Source organism: Trematomus bernacchii, unplaced genomic scaffold (assembly GCF_902827165.1).
Source record: "Trematomus bernacchii unplaced genomic scaffold, fTreBer1.1, whole genome shotgun sequence".
NCBI classification, from domain to species: domain Eukaryota; kingdom Metazoa; phylum Chordata; class Actinopteri; order Perciformes; family Nototheniidae; genus Trematomus; species Trematomus bernacchii.
In genome coordinates, this window is record NW_022987582.1 from 4,236,853 (window position 1) to 4,253,915 (window position 17,063).

Sequence of the window (17,063 nt, forward strand, 5' to 3'; positions counted from 1 at the left end):
TATGCCAAGCCTCTGTGCATGTGTGTTGTGTGTAGAGTGTGAACATGCATACTGTGTCTAACTCCTTGATGTTTCGTAGACTCAACGCCCACTAACAGTGCCCCCGGCTCCGGCCCCAGCTCTCCCATAGGGGCCTCCAGTGCCTTGGGGGGTGAAAATGGACCCTCCTCTCTGCCTACCACCACAAAAACTGAGGTATGTTTATAAATAAATCATCAGTGTTAGTATTGACGATGCCAAAAAAGTATGCCTTACCGCTTATTCTGCATGCAAACCTTCCAAATATCAAAACTATGCTTTTATTTCAGTGCTCTAAAAGCCTGTCTGGCCTTGTGCTTGCAGCTACAAAAACAGCCACTTGTCCTCTGTCTGTTGCACTCCAGTGAAAATGCTTCCAACCTAAAGTTTTTATGCTTAAAGATGACTCATTATGCAGTGTGAAAACAGTGAAGAAATGAATACTGCACATACTTCTATCCATCATTTATCTTCCAGATGTGCCGAACAATCAGTTTCATGTTTTGCCAAAAAAACAAAACAGCTTTAGTTTGGCTGCGAGATTGCTGTTGGCTTGTCATTGTATTTCTCTCATTGGCTTGGCGGCTTTCCACTTGTGAGTTTTTCAGAGGCCCAATAGATTAATGGCTGAGTTGCTGACCAGAGCTCCCTTTGGACCGAGCTCACAAAGCAGACCATTATAGAGGGTGGCAGATATGACACATCTCGGAACAATCTTAACAGAACAGCTGTGTTTTCCTTAACCATCGCTGTTTACTCTCTCAGGGATGTCCAGTGACACAGAGAAGGGGGAGACGCCCTGACATGGGGCTGAAGGTTGGGGCTGAGGGAGACAGACGAACTGTGGAGTTTAATTGATATCCCAGGCACTGGTAGCCAAAGACACCCACATGCTAACAACATAAACACACAAGGATTGCTATTGTATCAGCCCAAGCTGAGGCTCTCATGAAAGTCATTGGGAGACTGCGGGGCTGCCCGTAGACCTCATGCCTGTTGCAAAAGCAAGGCATGTTTGTGCACCGTTACATTAGGTATCCTTTTTCAGAGGGAACGGGTCCCTTGGGTCAAATATGGGCCGGATATCCACATACAGGTCACTGCGTACTGGTAGGGGTTGGAAGGATAAACATTGCTGTTCCAAAACCACATGCTGCTCTGCTGGGTACAGGAAGTATGCCCCAGCGCTGATGTTCTGTGAGAGAATAGCCTGAGGGTGGGGACCGGGGAGAAAAAGCAGGCCGGTTGGCGACTGAAGAACTGAGGGTGGAGCGGTAGATTTAAAGGTTTACAATGTTTTATAATAACTAATCGTCCTCTGTGGTGCTATTCTGTGAAGCTCCGGGAAACTTTTGCTGCTTGCCACTCCTTTTTAACAGCTTTCGTTAAAAAAACTCATACCTTTCCCTTCGCAGCAAGGAGGCCTGTTGCTCGTCATAGTGCATTAACATTTATGCCACTGCTCATGTTGCCTTCTGAAATTGTCCATAGCGGGATTTCAAAATCTGTCGTCTCCTCCTAAATCTGTCTGATTTTCTCTGTCCTGTTTTTTCGATGCAGAGATGGCCTTCACATCCGAGATTATTCCAACCTGAGGGCTCTGTGTCGATGCTGAACTTATACACATCTCCCTCCTTACCCAACATCTCCTTTGGTCTTTCCACTGCATCCTCGTCCATAAGTGTGAGTACATATTTTGCAGATACTCTTAGATAACGTGTTTGTTTTACATGAAATGAAAACCTGCCTAATACAGTTAAGTGGTGGCAAGTTTTTCCTGCTCAGTCTATGAGTTGAATAACCTGCCATCAGTGGCTGTCGGGGGTCTCTATACGACCGCAGGTCACTGACCTGTGGCCCCAAACGATTTTATCGCCCTTAGATAAATATTTTTCTGCAGTGTCTTGTGTCAGGCATGGTCTTATCTTCCCCTATTACCTAATTTATCACAGCTTTTAAAAGGCCAAGTCCACTCAAGTGCAACCCCTGATAACACAGCACGTGATATATCATCTTTTAGCTCTCTGGCACATTCCACAGAGGCCTGTTCATCAGCTGCAGAAACTTCAAACTATACATGGTCTCTGATATCATCAATGCCTGATTTGTAGCTAGAGTAATCATTTTCATTCACATAAAACAGCTGATACTGATAGTACTATACTATTAAAATGAACCACTTAGAGGACCTACAAGAGACGACCAAGCCTAGTGCACATCATGTGTAGTTGGAATTTAAGAATAACCCTTTCTGTGTCTCTTCTCTCAGGCCATGGGGTTAAAGGACAGATCAACAGAAATCAAGCATGGGCTTCCTGGGCACCTACTGGGCCCCGTGCCCCTTCAGACAGGCCTGGAGACTAAAGTGAGCCCCAGTCACCAGGCCCTCCTCCAACACCTCCTTCAGAAGGAGCAGATGAGACAGCAGAAGATCCTCTCCTCTGGTGAGACTGCGTTACATGATTCTAAACACAACATTACGTTGCACTATACCGCCTAATATGCCCATACTTTAAGTTCAATGAATTCAAAACATAACTTTAGAGGGAGCCTAATTGTATTGTTATTTTGTTTTTCCTCAAGGCCAAGTCACCATGTCATCACACCCTCAGTCCCCTCTGGCCATGAAGGATCGCCCCTCCAGCAGTCGGCCTAAACTACCAAAACACCGGCCGTTGAACAGGACCCAGTCGGCGCCACTGCCTCAGAACACACTGGCCCAGCTTGTCATCCAGCAGCAACACCAGCACTTCCTGGAGAAACAGAAACAGTACCAGCAGCAGATCCATATAAATAAGGTATTGAGCTGTTCATCAATATTTAAAACACAGGGGAGGATTTTGACTTTCAAATTGCTTTTTCGCAACATTCTCTTTTCCTTTCTAGGTCTCATGAGGTATTTTTTTGACTGCAGGGAGTCTGATTTGATCATTTAAAGCACGCAAATACTGATCTATCTTTAGCACTTAGCTCAGGTTTACACACCCATGCTGTTGTCTGTTCTTCCCTGGAATCCTGGTGTTATTTCTGCAAAGCAAAGAACTTCTGCCTGACTTCAAAATGGGGAAGAAATGCTTCCCCTGCACTAATTCTGTTATCTTAGCTTAAGGCATCAGTGCTATTCACATGCTTACTCTGTGAAATTCAATTCAGCTAAGTTCAAATGCAGGAACATTTGCCCAGAATACATTTTGTTCCTCTGTGGCAATATTTGTGTTTCTGTTAGCTGGCCGAGGTGACCTCGCTATACACAGAGTGTAATTATTCTGGTGAGGGACGTGTGTGAGGTGGCTCACACAGTGAAAGGCAGCATTGTGTGAGCTCACATACTGATGTGTTCCAATGCTAGGTCTTGAAAGAGCCTTGGGAACCATAGAGCAACTAATACCTAGAAGTCATAAAAAGCACAAAGCACCATAAGCGCTTATTGAGTTGCACATGTACAGGTTAAACTGTAACTAACTGTGTGAATTCCTCTGTAACACTTCGAACAGTGCCAGGCATCTGAAACTAGTTTTAATATCTGCTGTAATTATTGTTACGTACCTTATGAAGTTGATTTGATTTTAAATGAGCTTGGGAGTAAACATTTTGTCTTGGAACACATGAACACTGATCACTCAGGCCAATGAGATCGCAAGTAAAGCCTCTTTACGTGGAGGTTATAAATGGCCACTAATCACGGATGAGCCCTCAGTGTACTGTTTACTGAGAGGGATCTCCGAAACATTGCCCTAATTAATTTCCTAGCAGAGGCTTGTCTACGTTTTTTTGTATACGTCCTTCGGTGCCTGCAACAGTAGGGGGCACTAATGGAAATGTACAAGAGCTTAGGGATTTTAGAAAGAGCTACGCACATTGTTGTAATGTACGCACCAAGCGAAAGAGTCTAATTCTTATAGCTGCAAAGATATTTTTATACGGCCTACATTCTGTAGACAGTAAAGTTATTGGTAATGGTAGAAACTTCTCTGTCCTGCTCCTTGAGCCCTCTTGTGGCAGATTAATCATCATTACAGTCATTCTGATTTAAACATACATACATCCCTATGCATTGAGTTCCTCTGTCAGGCTGTATTTTACTCTTATTCTGTTTCTGGTAACAAGTATGTGTGCACTATTACCCTCTAAAGAATCTCGTTTCCACTGAGCTTGATGTGCACCTGTTACTTTAATGGAGAAGTAATGATCTATTTGATTGATTAAAATACATTTTATTAAATTAAGTCATGTGATTCACTGATATTCTACAAAATATAAGAAAAACACTTTTATTTTTGCTAAATCTTTTGTGTCCTCAATTTTCCATCACACAGCACATTGTATCAATTTCCCACCCTCCAATATAGCTAATATAATTAAATACCAAGGAATAGGCAAATGAAAACTGAGTAAGTTAAGTCAATAAGTTAAAGCTTATTGGCTGCAGGATATCACCATTAATGCGGGCCGATGTGTTTTGCAGCTGCTGTCGAAGTCCATTGAGCAGTTACGTCAGCCCAGTGCACACCTGCAGGAGTCGGAGGAGGAGCTGGAGGAGCAGCACAGAGAGCCGGTGGAGAGCATGCAGGAGGACAGGCTGCCCCCTGGAGGAGTCATCCGGAAGCACACGCTGAGCAGCAGCAGCAGCAGTGGCTCCAGCGGCGAGCTCCCCGACGCTCACTACGGGGTCATCAGGGTCAAGGAGGAGCCGGCTGATAGTGAGGATGAGGGCCTGACCAATCAGGGCTTAGAGTCAGAGCAGAGTTCCTATCTCCACCAGGTCAAAGGGCGACTGGTGATAAGAGCCATGATCTGAGAAGGGAAGAGGATGAGATCACACACTCTGAACATTCGCAGATTAACAGCTCTTACCAACATGTGCATCTACACCCCTGCAGTTCACACACACACTCACACATACAAACGCATACACACACACACAAACACATACAAACAGACAGCAGCCATTGCATAGTAGGCCAACTCTCACAGCTGCAGCATATGACCCTTTTTCACAAAGCTGCAGCCCACACTCTAAGACTCTCTGTTTGTTATCTTTGTGAAGTGATCTCTGTAAAATATGTACCTTTCACTTTTGTGTATATATTATGAAAAAGATTTAGACCCGTTCTTTTTAAGAGCTGATTTGGTTGTCTACAGTCCGCTCAAACAAAAACGACAAAAAGTCATATGTATATATACTGAGGATTAAGCATCAAAGATGATTTCTAGAAGGTTGAACAGGTGTACAGCTTTCAAAGAGCCAACCCATTTTCCTACCGTGTACATTTCTGCCATAAAACATTTGAATGCTCTTCTATCCACTTAACACTGAGAGTTATCATAAAGTTTGTTAAAGTATTTAACACACTACGTGCTCCACTGTTCTGAAAAACCTGTGATGATCTTCAACTTTAAGTGGTCTCAGAACTGTAACAATAATGAACATCTGAGAATGTATACTTAAATCCTAACTGAGGACGCTCCCTCAGGGCAGACTAGGAGTGATATTGCCATTGGAATATGGTCGCTGCTCATATTGCAATTTGAAGGATAAAGCACTAAATCCCTGCTTGGGTGTGCAGGCATCTCCCAACACACCCAAGTCTCCATGTCTCTCTCGGATCGGTCCCAGAGCCAGGGCCCTGTGTTAAGCCCAGCTCTCTCTCCCTCTGGGTCCAAATCAAAGCTCGGCGGGTTCCTGCCCAGCTTTCAGCAGAGGAGTCAGACAGAGAGAAAGAGAGAGAGGGCCGGGCAGGAAATGCCTGCTAGAAGCCAGGAGTTGGAGTGATTCATGTGTGCAGGAATGTTGAGAGAGGAGGACCTAGGGTTGGAGGAGTCCAAGGGGCCAGGCTTGAGAATTGATTTACTGTCAAGGCGAATTACAGAGTGAGTGGGGATATGGTTAAGGGAGTCCCTTTTAAAGGGAATCGCTTCCTTCGTATTCCCTCGTGGCATGCTTACCTCAACATGCAGGTTTGATGTTACTTCAATAAAAAAAACCCGGACGGGACCTTGCTTCTTCTTCTTCTTTCTTTTTTTTTCGAACCTGTTTTCCCCTGAAAGTGCCCATTGCGACATGTATAGTCCGTCTTAAAGTGATCAATCAAATGTATTGCTTAGCCGTAAACCTCCCCGTTTCATTTGTACCGTCAAACTAAATGTAAAGAAAATGCTAGTATGAGGTTCTTTGATGGATTCATGTGAAAATCAAAACTGTCTGTCTTATACTGTACATTCAGATTGTCCGGTTTCAATGTTTTTAGTGTGAGTAAACGCAATCAGAACAATGTGAGTCTTGTTGTCTTGCTCCTTTTGATTTGGTTGTAACGAGAACCCCTTTGCTGCCAGTGGGGGGGGGGAAGGGGGGCTGGGGAATCCTGTGGTCTGTTCATAGCAGTTTGCATTTCTTCTCTTTCTTGCCTTGTGTGATAAACCTTTCTTTTTCTAAATAAAGTTAATTTACCTCGGAAGCTCATTTGTCAATTATTTATACATTATACTGTATATGTCCATCGCATTATGAGGTTGCATGCAGAGTAAAGAAATAAAAAAAACGCCGTCTTTTAAACTGAGAAACCTGTGTGTTTTACGTATTTACAGAATACATTCCTAATCATTTTGACATTTTCATCCCGAATGAACTTTCTAAATCATTAGACCAACTTGTTTTCCCACACTATGTCCTATACACCCTGCTCTTTATTTCCAGGGGATCTTTGTAACCCTTTATAGGGAGCTTAAGAGGCTTTCCAAACATGTCTTTGATGTTAGCAAGCAGGGCTTCTTGTGGCAGCATTAGAGCAGTCAAGATAAGGTGAGTTGCGAGAGAGTGATATATTACTTGCGCAGATTCTTTCAAACCAAGCTTAAGCAATTTCACAGCAAGCTTAGTTCATGGGACTGGCCTGATATGCTATACACGCAATGATGAGACTGGAAAAGTTCACTCGTAGTCTAATGTTGCTTTCTGAAAACGCTACTCTGAGAACATCGTCCAAATGGCTGCCTGCTCTTTGCTTTGTACATGATGGTTCAAGTAAGACCTTTAATATATAACAAATATAAACTCTTTTATACAAATTTTGTGAGAGCTCCTAAAGTATTTTCACAGGTGTTGAGTTAGTTCCCATTAGGAAGTATTTGAGTTAAATTAGACACTGACTCTTACTTAAGTAGATTCCATCTGTCTTGGGCTTCAGGCCCTTGTGATTTTAAATGAGCTGTTACAAAGGCAGAAAAAATAACTAAGCCCAAACCCATCTGCGCTGCCCCTCCCCAGCTGCCCACAGAGCCAGTTGTAAAAGCAAACAAGCATTTTTAAAGGTGTAAGGAAGGAAGGACGACCCAAGCCTAACTATTTCCTCTAAATGGATTAGATTCTAAGTAGGGCCTGTATTTTTTTTATCACCTACAGTGCTGTTAAAACTAGCAATTTGGATGCAGGGTGCAAACACATGCAAGAATGTGGCATAGCTGAAGGTAATGGTGGCTTTGTAGAGTCTTAAATCACAAGGTGCCAACTCCAAATGGCTTTATTTTCTAATGTCTGGGGATCAAGAAGAAAATACCAAAAACATGAAACAAAGTCTTGATGTTCTGATGCAGAGTCATAGTAAAATACATTTAAGTCGCTGTCTGCATTGCTGCCAACACTTAAAACCGATGGCTTACATATATTATTCATAACACATGAGATATACATACTGTACTAGCACAATGCCTTGAATTGAATTTATTTTTCTATGATGGATCCTGTCCTTTTAAAGATTTCTATAATATAAAAAAGTACATCCTTGCAAATCAAATCAATCTTATAGCAGTGAGTTTCCCAAATGGGCTCTTTTACAAAACCCTGACACTTCTTGGGAACTACCACTGACAAACATAGGGCCCTTCTTGTCTATTAGACATCTGATTTACAAAGGAGATCCAAGAGAAATGTAATTCTTTGTTTCATGAAAACGGCTAATTATTGATTAAAAAGAGAACGGGGCATTATTCTCTGTGTGCAGAGCCTGCAGACCCCTTGACTTGTGAATAAGCAGTGAAGGTCAGGCATGTTGGCTGGAGGTTTAATGTTTCAGCATCATGGTGAAGGCTCTGCACATTACACTCTAACACATAAGGGAAATTACTGAGACAAGAGGACCGATCACATATTAGAACGTGATCTTACTCTGCATTTTGTTCCTGCTTTATCCACCTTTAATATCCATCCACTCTGAGTTCCTGTCATTAGATACTTAATAGCAATCACAAAAGATATGAAAAACCTTGCCTTATCTGGAAATAAACCCAAATGTTCTGTTCTTATACATATTTGTCTTAAGCAGGTTTTACTGGCTTGCTGAATGTTCCTGTACTCTCTGTTAAAAATGAGTAGGAGTGGCACTGAGGGATACTTATTGTGGGTTGTTATATAAATTAATTATACGTCTTGTGCAAGATCCAGAATAACTTTAAACACCATATATATCCTGAAAAAGCTCTGGAGATCCATCATATTTCTGGACACGCTCCTCTCTCTCTGAATTCAATTGGATTACTTCACATTTAAGTTGTTTAAAGTTATGAGAGGATATTTAGGACATACAGGTTGTTTAAGATTGAGCTTTGGTTGTCGGGATGGACTGATGGACTTGGTGGGAAATGGTTCTCAGCTGCAATCTTCCCCCTTGTAGAAATGTGTGCACAGTTTAGGGCTTGGATGTTTTGGAGTGCTAAGTATTCCAAGAACCGCTCCAAGAGTTTGATAATGGAGTTTCTAAGTTAGGCGTTCACCTGGCAGCCCTGGACATACTGAGCAAGCAATGCCAACGTTTCCCAGTTAACACGGAATAAAGCAACACAATCGGATTTGCAGAGCAGCTTCTTTCCCCTGGCTGTAAGACTCCTAAACTCATCTTCCAAGCTCTATCATATAAAACATGTCATGCTTTTGTTTTGTTTTATTATGTAGCAAACAGGGATTACAACTGCAAAGACAATCAATGAAATCTAATGAATCTTCACTTTCTTTTAGAGTAACAAAGAGTTACAGGATCAAGAAACAGATCCAGAATAGCTTCAGCATATTTTTCTTCTTCTTTGATGTTAGATGTTAACAAAGTAATTTTTTCCACTGATTTCATGATTTTGACACAGCGTATATAAATATTTTTGTTTCATAAGTCAAGGTAAATAAGGAAGTAATTTGCAAGATGAATCTCCATGACTTCAAAGGGGGCTAAAAACAGTGCATTAAGGACATTTTCCAGCTTTTTTGTGAGCATGTCAGGATTTGTATGAATCTGGCATCTTGCAGTACAACGTGGTGTTTTTCTTTCCATGTGCAGGGTGCAGGACAAACGAAAGAGACTGTGTTGCGTGCTGGTGTGAAGAATTGCAACTCAAAAAAGAAAGAGAAATAAGAGCAATGATGTAAGCTGGGTGTGCAGATGACTCATTTCACGTTGTGGTCTGTGATGTCTCTAGCTCCAGATTCCTTTCTTTGATGGCTTGTGTGCCTGTCATTTCACATTAAATCAGATACTTTTAGAGATCTATAACTGCAAGTCAAAAACAAAGCTTGATTTGTGAGCATTTCACAAGGGTGTATACTTGTTGTGTTCCCACTTAATGAAAATCAAATTGAACCACAGGAGACAGCATTGTTTTAAGAGCAGAGGAAGAATCCAACATCTTTTTTATTGTCTCCTGAGATTGATGAACTTAGAGAGTGTTTATACTATTGTCAGTCTCCCTGACTGGAGTCATCCATTCTGCTATCTTAGCCTCTCAAGGATTAATATACCTTTTCAAGTTTAATGAGATAAGAGACCTGGGGGAGTTTTCCTCCTGCTGTGTTCAAAGACCGTCTGTCCTGAGGAACTGCTTTATCTCAGCCACTGATTGAGCTGGATGATAGGTGATACTGAGGAAGCGCAGTGGCCCAGGGAAGTGGCCTCTCCACTCAGGAGATGGGGACTGGACAACTTGGCCTCTGCTGTCTGAGAGAAACCCATCAGTGGGGCCTTGGATGCCGCCTCGTCTCTTTGATTCCTGCGACCAGGCATTTTTACGTGCCCACCTCCCTCACACCGTCCAATCCAGAGCCCATAAAGCAAGTCTGCTGCTCTCCAGCTAGTTGGACAGGACGTGTTTGTAAGTGTTGCCTGAATGCACCGCCAGGCAAAATGACACCCAGAGGGCTCGTAAGACTTGTGATTTCTTCTCCAAGCCCGTGCCAAGAGACCATTTTGAGCTCCAGCTCAATTCTCCTAAAATGTTGCCATTTGTGGTTTGTGACCATGGACCGCTGGGGTTTGTCTCATGATCTATACTGCATGGCAAATGTAATGTATTAACTAGGGACATAATCGTAAGGGAAACACAGAAAGCCCATAATGACGGACTGATTTAAACACCACATAATAACCTCACACTTCAAAGAAAATGTGTTCTAGAAAAAATATTCAGACCTACATCATATGTTGACCTTGAAATAACAATAGTTTAATCATTCAACAAATATACATACTGCACTGTGTCCATATTTAACGAAGCATGTCTGTGGTTTATCTATACATTTTAAGATGTGAAGGGTATTTAAGACACAAGATAGTGAAGTAGGAGGAATGCATGAGGAAGCAATGCTCCTGGGAAATATTATTCAAGGAATGTTTAAGGGCTCTCTCATTATCACTATATATTGAGAGAATAAAATGGGGGGCCCCTGAAAAGGTCCCCGAGGCATCTGCATGCAATGGAGTTCATGCTACACACTATATCACAGGTTAATCTCAGAGGGAATCATGTGTGTGTGGACACACGAGGCACGTGTTGGAGCAGCAGGTCGGAGACAGTGGGAAAAGCAGGGCTCCAAGCTCCATTAATGTTGCTGCTGCCATGTTTGCTCATCTGTGCAATTTCCAAATAACGTCATCCCTCAAATACACTGGAGGACACGCCTGATGCCTGTGGGCTGTCTCATGTGAAATCTACTTTGAAAAATCTAATGTTGTATTACTAAAGTTACATTTGAACAGTTTTTTTTGTTTGGTTTATTTGATATCTCATTAAGGACAGCAAATGTTCTTAAAATATATCATTATGGGCAGCTAAAATGTAGGTGCATACATTTCCCCCATGAAAGCATAATGTTATAACTGATTTGTTTGCTGTATTTTCAATGGTTCTGTAAGAATGGTTATGTTTTTAACTGTGAATCTCATTTAAATAGTCAAATGTATTATTGACAGCTCTACTCAAAGTGTATTAACGATAACAAACTGATATAAAAGGTCAGATTGAACCAATTCAATATTCAGGGAATTAAACTGTGAAGTTAAATCCAGACCTTGGACAACAGGTTGTTCTCTGCAGCTTTAAACCACATTGTTTGGTCTTTTTTAGTGACGCGAAAGCAGGAGGACCACAGGAAGTAGTTAAAAGCATATAAAAGGTGATTGAGATTTATTTTGCTAAATTTGCAACTCTTAGGAGTGTAAAACCTTGTTCAATGTTTAACATGTAAAGTTTGTAATTTAAAGCCCGATGTATGGAATTATTTATGCCTCTTTTCTTCCAGGAGACAACCTGAATTAACTCTGCCGTGTATACATTGTATGCTTCACTTTGGTCAAAAGTGTTTATCTTCACTTTGTGAAACCACAGTGGAATGGTGAGAGGTCATGAATAGTTTGAAGTAAATGTTTCTGGACAATATATGAAAAGTTGTAAGAACTAGTTCCAGTAGTGATATGCCCTGGAGAGTCACTGTATAATTTACATAATTCATAATATCGAATGAACACAGTTTCATTTTGTGTGACTTGGTTTGGGTGGAGGCCAGGCTGTGAAGCAGTAGTGTGACAGATCCATGGTGCTAGATCACAGTTTTAACAGAACAGTGTAGGCACGTTGTTGACTGAACATAACACACCACTAATATAATGTAAGAATGTGTTACCCGAGCAGACGGGAATGTGTGCCCACGCCGGTGCTAAGAGTCGTGACAGAGCATTTCTTTGGACAAAGTGGGAAATCACCATCTACATGAGGGGATCATGTGATTTAAATGCATAGGATGCCACAAATTGTGGTACACTAAAGTTAATGGCAGTTTCCCTCATGTTTTGAAGTTCAGCTGGCACTGCCACCTCATATGGCCTGGTGTTAATCTGCCGTGAACAAGCCTGCATTATGCCAAGAGTGCAGCAGGAGTGAGTGGGAAACAGGTGGCCTCGACTTTCTCCCATTCCTGGTCTGAGAGCTGGCTTCTGGACGCAAAGTTGGCCAGTCTGCTTTTTTTTGTGGGGGATTCCCTTCCAAGCCACTTTATTGGTGTGTTAAAATAAACCTCAAATATTACTTGTGTTTACACAAATGTATGCAATTCAGTGTATTTTTATTGACTGGGTTTAAGGGGCGAGTCCATCATTTTGGTTAATATGCTTCTGTGCTTTCTGTCCGGGAGTAAGGTTTAATAAGAAGATTGATAGGTCTATCATTCTCGTGTTTGTGGCAAATATGAGACTAACGCTAAAGGCTGCTTAGTTTAAGTTAGCTTAAAGACTGGAAACAGGTGGAAACAGTGAAACAGGTGGAAACAGCTAGCATGGCTCCACCAAATTAATACATCTTAAAGTGGACCTATCATGCTATATTTGAATAATATATTGTAGGGCCATACCTATATAAGGTATATTTATACGTTTTATTTTTCCAAATACCAAACAGATCATGCATTTTAGCCATGCCTCATTTCGCTCTATTTTGCTCTCCTCCAGCCCTGTCTTTGAAAGCGCTGCAGCTGACCACGCCCCCCTGCAAAGGAGGGGGCCGAGGCACGAGCGTCATGTTACCATGCTGTTACCATGCTGTTACCATGCCACGGCAGCCTCTCATTCCCCTGATAGGTGGAGAGTTGCCCATACAGGCGGAGCACCCCCGTTGTTGACGTCAGCGCGTGTTCAAATCTGAATCAGTCTGTATCAAATCGGTTGCAGCCCCGTTTTTTTTAGATTTGGGTATGGAGGAAAAGAGAGAGGGTTTTATTTTCTGACGCTGCGTGAGTTCCCCGACGCACCAGGGACACATATGTATGTATAAAAGACATCACAAAGTGCATTTTGCATGATAGGTCCCCTTTAAGCTAACTGATTTGGCATTATTGTGTCGTTTTGTTTTGAGGTCTGGATAGCTGTTATATGAACGCATATCACTGTATAGCCTTCAAAATACTCAATATAAGAGACAACAGACTGTCTCTATCTCATCTTCAAAATATCTTGTCCACTGTTAACACTAACTGTATATCTTGGCCATCACACAAAGTGTTATTCCCTGGATTTGAAGAAATTGATACCAGATTGTCTTCGAGACCTCTTCTGGCAGGGGAACATCGGTAGTTACACATATCACAACTGCTGTTTTCTCCAAAAAGTGGTTGAAAGATAATTTACTTCGTTTTTTTTATCATGAAGATGAACGGCTTTCGTTGTGTGCTGTTTTGGAAATGTTTCAGGTGGAAACCGGATGAATACAGGATACAATATTTATATTTATATTGAGTAAAACCCACTTTGATTTACAGTTTTAAGTTACACCTTATTTGATTGGCAGGTAAATAAAGAAAATAGCTTTTATCCTTCAGAAACCTTCAGATTTCTCAAACCAAGCAGTTCTTGAGTGTTTATTGCAAAACACAGGTAGTATGTGGTAACCTCAGATATTCACACTAATAGACACAGTCAGGTGTCAGTCAACAATACGCAGACAGCCTGGGGAGTCATGGCAGTTCCAATCCTCTGGTGCAGCACTTGGACAGAGATGAGAGAGTGTGGGGAGAAAGAAGGAGGCCTGCTTTCCATAAAGTTCTGGTATCCTGTGAGGCAGCCCCACTTCATAATCATAAATCGTCTAGATGGAAATTGGGGGTTCGTCATATCCCAACATAACAGGGAAGTTTCAAAATCAAAAGATGGACTGGCGGTTCTCCTGACAGTTTAATATCAATGGAAAGATTTAGAAATTTCCCGAGGTTTCTTTTGGGTTTTATTTGAAGTTTTGCAGCGATAGAAGGCAGTTACAGAACGTTTTCAGTTCAGTGCAAGTTCAGTTTGCAGAAAAGCTTTTTCTTCTTATGATGGACATTGATTTGAGCAGGTTTTCTCTTATCCTCAGAACGCATGGATGTAAAAAGTTAATATCATTGATCCTGGATTTTGAGTGTCCATGTAACCCAGCTCCTCCATCCCTGTCCTGCAGGCGGTGGAGGACTGAGGTCCCCGGCCTCTCCCCGGCTTGTGCTCTGGCCAGCTCCAGCCCATGCGTGTAATGCTGTTTGTAATGAGAAATATAAACAGGGAGCAGCAGTGAGGCATGACAGGAATGTGTTTCCATTGGACGGAGTTTCATGAAAGAAAAAGAAAGGAGAAAAAAAAAGAATAATAAGAATTGTTAAGGCAGAGTTGTGTCCAGAAGGAGCGCTGACTTGGGCCAAAGCGGAAGACTAATGTTATTGTACATTGACTGTCACCCTGCCAGCCCTCCCTCACCAATTGGTTCCTTGTCTCCTTTACAGTTATCACCCGCCTTTATCTCTCTCTCTCATCTCTCTCTCTCTGCTCTCTCTCTCTCTCTCTCTCTCTCTCCTCTCTCCTCTCTCTCTCTCTCTCTCCTCTCTCTCTCCCCTCTCTCTCTCTCTCTCTCCCCTCTCTCTCCTGCTTCCCGAGACTCTGTTTGCTCAGGTGGACAGTGACCACAGTTTCAATGGGCCCCAGTCCCCCAGCCATCTGCACGCATGGCTTTAGACTGTGTCATCGAGTCAGGGTCCGGAGGGGCCTGCAGAGAGCTGGAAGTTGAAGCTCCAACCTGGGTTCACTCTGAATGGGAGGGAGCAGGAAGTTGAGGGACAAACACTGGCAGGAACAAAACAAAAATGCAGGGAAAATGCAAATTCAAAGAAATAACTGGCATAAACAGAAGGAGAATAAACAAAGTGGGAGAGAAGGTCAGGGTGAAATTGGAGGAAAAGAATGAAACAGAGTGAATGTAGAAAAAAAAGATTTGACCACCCATTTTGAAAATTAGAGAGGGGTGGTTGTAGTCTGTGGAGGCCGTCTTGGTTTATGGTCCATGGAGGATGTCTTGAAACAGCCCTGTTTAGAGTTTATTTGATCATGCCATGCCGTCTCAGACCCTCTGTCAGGAATCTCATTCTGCGGAGACTAATTACAGTCTAAACACTACATTAAAGTCTGCAGGCCACTCCACTTCACTATTTACCTTTTCTTCCTAACAATCCTGACATCCCTCAACAGATTGATTTTTCCATAGAAACCTCGTCTGCCCATGTTTATTTGTTTTGAAAGTTGCAAGCAATTCATGCTGAAATGGACGGATACAGATTTCAGCGACAAGACAAATAACAGGCGGCAGAAAGGCAGCAGAGTTATTCCCACCTGCAAACTGCAACTACATTTGACTCTGAGCATGACCAGGGTTTTCAGAGAAAAAATAGTTTAAAAAAAACAACATTCAAGTTGCCAAAACATTCAGCAGATACAGTGCATTATTCCACTGGTGAATGTCAAAGCGGTCCAACACTCAAGGGAGGCAATTCAACACAAAACGGAATATCTCACTCTCTTTCAAAAACAGACAACCAGGAAACTCTGCTTCATTAGCACATGCACGGGTGCCGAGGAGTGGTCACTCAGTGTCAGTCACCTGCATGGCCGAGCCAGAGAAGGTAATTACTACCACATGAGGGCCAAGGGGCCGGAAGAGAATGCTTTTAAGGCAGCCAGAGAGTTATGGCCCCCAGATCTTTTAGCATATAAAATAAACAAGGGAAATGCTACCCACAAGTGTTTGTGTCACTGTTTATATCCGTTTTGCCATTTTATGTTAGCTGTAGAATACCTGACCAAACCTGCTTGTCTTGTTTGCTAAAACAAACATTTAAAAACAGTTGTGTTATTAAAATCTTTTACTTTTGAAAAAGGAAATAAGTATACAACTTTACAAGTAGAAGTCACACAATATTAGTACTGTATACAGAGGGGTTACAAAATAATGAAGACATTTATTTTAAGTATCAAGAGTAAAAGCTCAGTAGTATAATATTACTGACTTTTACTTATTATTATTATTATTATTATTATTATTATATTAATTACTTTTGAATTAAGGTAAAAGCGGATAATGCTTTATACGTTATTAGATAGTTGTACCAATGTATCATGTGTTGTCAGATGGAAATCTGTAATGTCCTCAAGAAACTTTATCTGTCAAATAAATGTAACGGCATAAAATGTGCAATTGTAGGCTCTTCAATTTTATTACAAATATAGTTGCATACTGGGTGAACTCCGACATCTTAAAAGTGTTCTTCCGTACTTGAATATATGTTCAGAAATGATTTATAATCCACCACTGGTTAATCAGGAATAATATGTAACTAAATCATGAATAAAATAGGACATTCGGTTCCACAAATAATAAATAAATAAAATGTCCCTCTGTATGCGTCAGTACATGACTTAAGAATAGGTGACTTTAGCGTTGGTGTTTTGTGTGAGTCTTACACTGACACCTGAGGAGTGTTGATATTCAGGCAGGGCCAGTACACCCGGCAGCTGCCTGGGAGGTGTAATAGGTTGTCTTACAAAGCACAGACAGGAAATGAACCCTGGTATCAAGCTAGAATCAGCTACATCTGGACTCAATTATTCATCCTGGTTGTTTTTGGCTGATGATAAATGATTTAGCTGCACCGCTGACACCATTTCTCAAGTACAAATATAACTATAGCGCAAGGAAGAAAATAAGTGGGGAAAAAAAACAATTTTGGTGAGGAGAATGTTGCAGTTATTCACCTGCAGTGGTAAGAATAATTATATTATAATACAATATATATATATTGACTTATTGGTGAGGTTCAATCCTCACAGAGCCCTCTTTGTTGCTCTATCTTTCTCACATGTGATTAACTGTGTTCCTATCCATCCAAGCCTTCTGTAATTTCAAAATAGAGCAAACTAATTATTTTCCTTATCTTGAAATTTAAAAAA

General features: G+C 41.6%; 1 protein-coding gene across 4 annotated transcripts in view; it reads left to right on the forward strand.

The window, feature by feature from the left end:
- hdac9b (histone deacetylase 9b) overlaps nucleotides 1-6,473 on the forward strand; it is a 41,174-nt gene extending 34,701 nt beyond the window's left edge. For all 4 annotated transcript variants that reach the window (XM_034127809.1, XM_034127807.1, XM_034127806.1 and 1 more), the window contains exons 7-11: nucleotides 80-195; nucleotides 1,579-1,701; nucleotides 2,288-2,462; nucleotides 2,602-2,816; nucleotides 4,484-6,473. In XM_034127809.1, coding sequence (XP_033983700.1) covers nucleotides 80-195; nucleotides 1,579-1,701; nucleotides 2,288-2,462; nucleotides 2,602-2,816; nucleotides 4,484-4,816 — 962 coding nt within the window. In that variant the 3' untranslated portion in view covers nucleotides 4,817-6,473. The remainder of the gene's footprint in view (nucleotides 1-79; nucleotides 196-1,578; nucleotides 1,702-2,287; nucleotides 2,463-2,601; nucleotides 2,817-4,483) is intronic.
- Nucleotides 6,474-17,063: the final 10,590 nt, after the last annotated feature.